The following is a 7,810-nucleotide window of genomic DNA, read 5'->3' on the forward strand; positions in this document are numbered from 1 at the left end:
TCACTATTTGTCTTAGAATAGTTCGTTGGTGATAGGGAAAAAGCGACTGTCCTCTGGAGAGCCATTTGAAGGTGGGTTCTGGCCCAGCTAGGAGAAGGCCAGCATCCAGAGAACGGAGGGCTTTGTGCACTAGAAGTGTGCTCTCTCTCTTTTCCTTTCCAGGGCAGAGTTTATCTTCACAGTCGCCTCAGGACACAGCTGAAGGATGGCTTTGGGCTATCTGATTTCGTTTTTTAACTAGTGCAATGGTTCCCCAGAAAGAAACACAGGCCTGAGATGAGTACATTTGGAAACCGGTCCTTCTTCGGATATTTGCAAGGGGTATTATCCGCACTTTTACCTCCCACTCCCGATCTACCTGGAAGACAAAAACTGAAACCCCAACACACAAGGAAAAAACACGTTCAAGCCAACGCACGGACGGACGTCTTTGCATGAAGCCTTGGGAAAGAGCTCAGATCCAGATCTCAGTCCAGGAGAGAAGCAGCGAAAAGCACACACGTACGTAGGAGTAGGATCCACATTTTCCTGGGCGCACTGGTTTTGTATTGGAGGGGAAGAGGTGAGGACGGCTGCTTGAAATGTTTCGTGGTTTGGGAACCTTTGGCCACCCATTTTCGGGGGAGAACGAACCAGTGATGGTAACAGTAGTTGCGGTCCAGTTCGATAGGTTCCCTCGTGTCAGACAGCGCTGTGCACTTATGTATCCTGTAGCAGAGGGCCTGGCCTGCGTTTCTCAGGGCTGACTCTTTAAATGGGCAAGTTAGCAACGTTTGGGCGCATAAATTAATTAATATATCAATGCTTAACAAGTTAACTTCAGTTGCAGATCTTAAACGTTCTGACGGCGGGGGCAGGGGGCACGGGGTATCTTCTAAAGAGGGGTCAACAGAGATAAGAAATAATACTCAGCGACTTCCTCTTTAAATAATCAGCTTTAATTACGCCTTGGACTTTTCAGTTTTGGTGTGATTACAACCCTTAAGGGATCGCCTAATAACAACTCTGCTGACTGCGCCTGTAATTAACTCCTAATTTATTTCAAACAGGAAAAAAAAAAAGGTCCCAGCCTCTTCCAGGGCAACCAATCGGAGGCAAGCATCGGTGACGTCATCACCAAGGAGGGCGCGGATTGGCTGAGTCGTCTCTCCCACTTCCCCTTGGAGGAAAGACTTGCCTCCTGGCGCGCCCCTCCTGGTTCTTTGCCCCCCCCTCCCTCAAAGAAAGTTTGAGTCGCTGCTGCCAGGTTGTGAGAATAGTCGTGCGCCGGCGCTACTTAGGGCAGAGAAGTCATGGCTTCTCCGTCCAAAGGCAACGACCTGTTTTCGTCTGATGAAGAGGGCCCAGCTATGGTGGCCGGGCCGGGCCCGGGTCCGGGGGGCGCCGAGGGGGCCCCCGAGGAGCGTCGCGTCAAGGTCTCCAGCCTGCCTTTCAGCGTGGAGGCGCTCATGTCCGACAAGAAGCCGCCCAAGGAGCCGTCCCCCCGGCCGGCCGAGAGCGCCTCCTCCGCGGCCACCGTGCGGCCACTGCTGCTGCCGGGACACGGCGCCCGGGAATCGCACAGCCCGGGCTCGCTGGTCAAGCCCTTCGAGACGGCCTCGGTCAAGTCGGAAAATTCTGAAGACGGAGCGACGTGGATGCAGGAGCCCGGCAGATACTCACCACCACCAAGTGAGTGGACGCCGGGGCTAGGAGAAAGGGGGTGCGCGGGGGCCTAGGGGCGAGGTGGGACGGCGGGCATGCCAGGGTGGGGGCACGGAGACGCGTCTGCAGTGTACCTAAGTGAAGATCAGGCCGACTGCCCTCCTGGCTGTTCCCGAAGGCGAGCGCACCCGCACCATCTGAGAGCCACCTCCAGCCCTCCACTCCCGACTTCTGTGTCAGGATCCCCACGCTAGAATCACTGGCCTTTGATGGGCGTCCCCCAGCTGGTGGGGGGGGGGGCGGTGATTCCTCGCTAGGCCCTTAGCCTTCTGCGCTCCATCGCTTGGCACAGTTTTTTGTTTCATGGCTCACCGGGGTCTCTGGGGAGCAAGGGACCCACAAGAAATGCTCACCCAGTAGGAAGCAGGCAGGATTCGGGTGTCATCCATCACCTTTCAAAACTCTCAGGAACCCTGCGAGGTATACAGCACACCAGTCCAATACTTTGGGGTGATGTTGCTTTTTCGCGTGGACCACTCCAGGGTCCAAGCCGGGGTCCACGGAGAGATGGTGCCGCGAAGACGTGGCGCTGTGTACTTCGGACTGCCAGCACGTCGCTCCAGCGGCTCCAAGCTTTTTCGCCCAGCACGGGCTGTGGGGTCAGAAACTCGGGGACTTGGCTTGTCCTATAGTTATTGTTAACAGCATTCCAACCAACAAACAACGCTGGAGTTTTTATAAAGCAGCTGGTACAATATGTTCCTTGGATCCTGATCTGAACCCCGAAGAGGTGCAGGGCTTGTGGGGACCCTTCCCTTTCAGATGTGGACCCTAAGTTTATCACAGGGGTCACCAACAACTGCTGAAAAGAGCTGGAGGATTCGGTGTCCAAGCCGTGTTCTTGGGTGGGGGTACAACACTGGCAGAGACTAGACTGAGTGCCCTAACTACACCCCATCATGTCCTGCCAGGTGAGGGTGAAGGGCTATGTCAGGCCCAGAAGACTTGGCTTCGGAGCTTCCAGATTAGTTTCCATATGGAAATTTTAGCCCTGAGTCCCCAAGTAATTTGGAGAAAGGATTCCCTATAACTCCTTGGACTCAGTGACCCTGGCCTGGGTTCCCTGCCCCACCCCAGCACCTCATTTTCCCCCTAGGAGAGATGTTGGAAGGACTTTCTAGAGTAGCCCTAGGAGTCATCCCCTCCCAGTTTCCATTATTCAGCCCTAGAATGATAGTATTTTGTGAACCAGAGCCCCCCCCCATGTACCCTAATCAATGGCTGTCCTCTCAGTCTATTATAAACTGAAAGACTCGAAGGGCTAGTAGATTAAGGACTCAAGGAATTTAAACTCAAATTTGCACTGTGCTTTATAGCACTGTAAACGGCTTTATCTTATCTGATCACCCCAGTGCATCAGTTCTGGCCTCCTTAGCTGGAGAAGGACTTTATTGCCGAGTTCAGAAGAATGGGCGCATGCTGAGTTCGGACCTGACAAAAAAAGAACTAGGGAGCAATTAATGATCACCTACCAGGTGGCAGACAGGGCTCTGGGCACGCGTAAATCTTAATCTAAGATTCAGTACTCCAAACCACACCGAGGGAATTCTCATGATTTACCCATTTCATTGATAGTGAAACTGGCTCAGGAGCATTATGTGGTTTAATTCGGTTAACACTGTTGAGAGCTCTTGCGTTCCTAGGCTTGGGGACAGGTCCCACAGCCCATGTAGGCCTAGGACCCTGGCCCCACCTGAAGTGGGGCTGCTGGTCTGGAGGGGCAGCATCCAGGGGCCACAGGGACTTGGATTTCGACGGATGACCATCCATGCCCCACACGTCCGACTCCCCGGTCGGGTAAAAGGCAGCCTTGGGCGCTGAATCTGACCTAAGAAAAACCTGAGCAGTTGAGGGAGGATTTAATTTATCAAGCAAAGTGAGTTGTTGGTGCTTGGGGCCTGAAGAGGCCTGGGAGCCCTGTGGTCTCCTGAGCCCAGGGCTTGGAGCGCCAAGTGACAAGGCCTGGGGCAGAAGGAGCCACCCGCCAGGGCCCGGTTTTGTTATTCGGAGGAAGTAGGATAAATGCTGTTTTGCCTTGTATAATCGCATCCTTCCTTTGGCTGATTTAGGATGGGGTTGGGGGAAGCGCTGGGAGGAAGCCTCCAGCTTTCATGGCTTTGATTCAGTTGTGCGAACCTCATCCCCAGGATTTCATAATTCAAACGCAGCCCCGAGGTGCAGCCAGGATTACCCAGCCCAGGCGAGGAGATGCTTTTAAAGAAAACCCAAGTAGAGAAGAGGTGAGGGTAGGCACTTCGAACTTGGTAGCTGAGTTGACACCTAGGTCCTCTGGACAGGTCACCCAGACTAGGTGAGAGACATTTGCAGGTCTACTCCCTTGAGTTTATTTGCAAATTAAGTAGGTACCCCCCCCCCACTTGTTTAGGGATTAGCATATGCAAAAGTCTAGACTTCTGTAGTCTTTCTATTCCATGGTCCCCTTGATTCCTGGGTTTGTTTGTTTTTGATTGATTACAGAACCCACCACTTAGTTTTACCTTGGGGCGTCCTCATTGATGGTTCATAGTTTGACACTAGCACACATCCGTCCTTTATTGGAACTGGAAGGCCGAGTTGGAACTTGAGCTTGTGTCGCCCTCAAGTATTAAAGTGTAAACTCTTTCTTGGGCTACCGAAGTAACTAAACAAGAAATGTGACATTCTCCCTATGAGTACATTGGAATTACTACTGTGGCTACATTTGGAAAATTAGCATAGCTCATAAAAGCCAAATGCGGAAAATTAATTGTTTAGCCTTCTTAGCCCTGTGCCTCCCCCCTGCCTGCCACCGCACTGAGGTATAAACAAGCCCGGAGTTAGTTGGTGGTGTGAAAATCACAAGGGATGCCCCAGTCCTGTGACTTCCCGTAATTGAATCCATTTTGAATGTGGAGTCTGGATGCTGTTGACATAACTTTATTTTGCTTGTTACCACCACCACACCCCCCTCGCCTCTAAATTCTGGCGACAAACTAATCATTTACACATTTGCTCCCTAACCAAAGGATGGGGAGGAGAGGACATGACTAAGATGTCATCACATGCTCTCAATTCGGAGGCAGTCTGATTTCCCCTGACATTTACATTTATGGGCCAGCTAATTTTTCCCTCCTTCTTAGTAAAGTTTATATTACAGCAGTACCCGGCCAAGGAACTTAGCCCACATCCAGATCTGTGAAATGATGTTCGGGTTCTATCATCTAGCAGGAATGGAATGGCAGCTACGTGGTGGTTTATTGCATGGGGCTTGCCCCTAAATCCAAAGATGCTGTTGGTTCACTACAGACTTTACCTGCACTTGGGAGCAATCCCAAGTTCTGGTTCACACATTGGGGGGGGGGAGGGGGGAGAGACAAGGAAACTGCTAAACTTGTTTATAAAGTCCTTTTCCTTCTGTGCAATTCAGCAGCAGCACCCAGTGGCAGTGGGGTTATCAGGACATCTTCCGATGTTAAAAGCATAAGAAATGAAGCCCAGGACAGAGGCCTGGAGCGTATTTGTCAGAAAACATGCAGCAACTTTGTTGGGTAGGGAGGTGCGGCTGGAGCCGGGCTGGTCTACACACACACACACACACACACACACACACCAAGGCTTCCTCCAAGGCTGTTTATGATATATTTATGAAGTTTCAGTATTGCATTACATTCTCAATTTTCTGGGCGAGAAAGGTTTTTTGTTGTAGCTGCTGTTTTTAAAGCAAGCAGCTTAGCCGTTGGAAGTTTGGGGGAAGCGGTCAATGGGGAGCTAAAAATAATGGCTACAGGAATGGGGAACGTATACTAAAGGGGATTGTGATGGTGAATATACAACTCTTTGGAATCTATTGCAACTTGAATTAAAGAATGAAATCTTGAATTGTATGGCACATAAATGATATGCCAATAAAACTGTTAAATGAATCAATAAATATGTACCTTCAACACTCCCCTCCCCTAAGCACCAGTACCAACACCATGGCTTTGAGAGAAGTGTACTTTTTTAACTGAAGTCCTAGCATAGCACCCTAAACGACTGCCCTGAAGGGTGCGGGGTTGGACCCCTCGCAGTGATACCTTCAAAGACAGGCCTGGGGATCTGCACTGCAAACCTTGTCCCAGAGCGCTGCGTTGGTATCACCTGGGTTAGTTTTGTTTTTACTTCCCCCCACCCACTTTTTTTTGGAGGCTGAAACAAACTTAGCATCTCAAGTGTTTTCTGTAGCCTGACTTCCCCAGAAGAGGAAAAACAGTTTTTTCTTTTGCTAATGGACTTCTCTCTCTGTTCTCTAGGACACATGAGCCCCACCACCTGCACCCTGCGGAAACACAAGACCAATCGCAAGCCTCGGACGCCCTTCACCACGTCCCAGCTCCTGGCTCTGGAGCGCAAGTTCCGGCAGAAACAGTACCTCTCCATCGCAGAGCGGGCGGAGTTCTCCAGCTCTCTGAACCTCACAGAGACCCAGGTCAAAATCTGGTTCCAGAATCGCCGGGCCAAGGCGAAAAGATTGCAGGAGGCAGAACTAGAAAAGCTGAAGATGGCTGCCAAGCCCATGCTACCCTCGGGCTTTAGCCTGCCTTTCCCCATCAACTCACCCCTGCAAGCAGCCTCCCTCTATGGGGCCTCGTACCCTTTCCATAGACCTGTGCTGCCCATTCCGCCTGTGGGACTCTATGCCACGCCCGTGGGATATGGCATGTACCACTTATCCTAAGGAAGACCAGCTCGATGGACACCGTGTTGGATGCTTGTTTTTAAAAGCGTTCCCTTCTCCAACTGCCAACCCGGTGCTCCTGCAGACCCTGCCCCACGCACTACCCTGAGCTGACAGGGCCCTGTGATATAGTTGGGATCAATGTTCCGTAAGCTAGAGGCACCAAGCTTGCTGTTTTCTTGGAGTACTCTTCCTGCAGCCCCTTGTCCTTTCACAAAGATTGGCTCTGACAGTTTTTATATATAAGTATATATATATATTATAATAAAGTATAATTCATTTTTATACTGATGACGTAAAAATTCCTAGTTATTTTGAAAGGCAAAATCCAGCGATATCTATGCATGCTCTTTTCTTGGGAGGGAGGGGTAAAGTCTAGGGGGAGACAAATGACTTGCTCCACTGAGTCCACCCATTCGCTGGTTTTGATGGAATGATCTACTTCCACTGAGGGAAAGCGGATCTTCAAATCAGACACTGCAGAGACCAGAGAGATGGAGAGATTGCTCCACATGAGGGGGAACAATTACATCACCTTTTTGGCATTGTGAGATGCATTTGAAAAATTCCTATTTGGCCTTTCCCACATTGTAACGATATTTACTTTCTTTTTCTTGTTTTGTTTTTTTTTAAGACTGATAAAGGGGGATGAGAAGAATGCCTGGGGGAATGAGGAAAATTGGGGTACAGCCTATTTCTTCCTCAGTGCTGTTGCTTGACTCCCATCTCAGACCATTGGAGAGTGTTAGTCCTCATCACATGGCGAAGGCGATCTTTCTCACCCCTGGGGGAGGTGGGTGGGAGTGGAATAATTTTATGCTTAAAAAAAAAAGACCATCTTCACTATTGACTATATGCTAAGAACACTTGATAGATTGGGGAACGAGGGGCGAGGCGGTCAGAGGAAATCAAGCTTTGTTGAGTATCGTAAGTGCTAAACTTATTAGAAAACAATTCTATACTTTCTGTAATGTGTGTAATGAGTCAGAGGCCAAAGCTATCCTCTGACTTGCTAAAGTGTCCACCAGCCCTTGTAGCCCCTTTTCACCCTCCCCCCACTTGCCCCCAGGATATTGAACATCCCTTTGAAAGGGTACCTTGTATATTTTTATATATTTTATTGAAGAGTTATTTCTTATCTTTTGCTCCGAATTAAATTAAACATTTGTTGTATCGAAGTGAAGTTTGTCCAAACAATTATTTTCTGAGGCGTATTCTGCTGGGCTTCCCTAAAAAATGCCACCCAGTTTGGTGGGCTGGTGTGTGATTCAATTTTCATTGATTATTATTTGAATGTGAATGAAAGAATTGCAGCCAAATTGAGCTATGGGGGTGGGGGTGGAATCAAATTGAGCTGGGGTGGGGGATGGGGTGGCAATCGGAAATACGGGAATGACGTTTGAAATGTTT

The 7,810-nt window shown here is 49.7% G+C and overlaps 1 protein-coding gene across 1 annotated transcript; it reads left to right on the forward strand.

Moving 5' to 3' along the window:
• Positions 1–1,187: 1,187 nt before the first annotated feature.
• Positions 1,188–7,578, forward strand: MSX2 (msh homeobox 2). Its single transcript, XM_075541973.1, has 2 exons — positions 1,188–1,671; positions 5,976–7,578. The coding sequence occupies exons 1-2, from the start codon at positions 1,293–1,295 to the stop codon at positions 6,398–6,400; spliced, it is 804 nt and encodes a 267-aa protein (XP_075398088.1). The 5' UTR covers positions 1,188–1,292; the 3' UTR covers positions 6,401–7,578.
• The last annotated feature ends 232 nt before the right edge of the window (positions 7,579–7,810 follow it).

Source organism: Tenrec ecaudatus, chromosome 2 (assembly GCF_050624435.1).
Source record: "Tenrec ecaudatus isolate mTenEca1 chromosome 2, mTenEca1.hap1, whole genome shotgun sequence".
Classification (NCBI taxonomy): domain Eukaryota; kingdom Metazoa; phylum Chordata; class Mammalia; order Afrosoricida; family Tenrecidae; genus Tenrec; species Tenrec ecaudatus.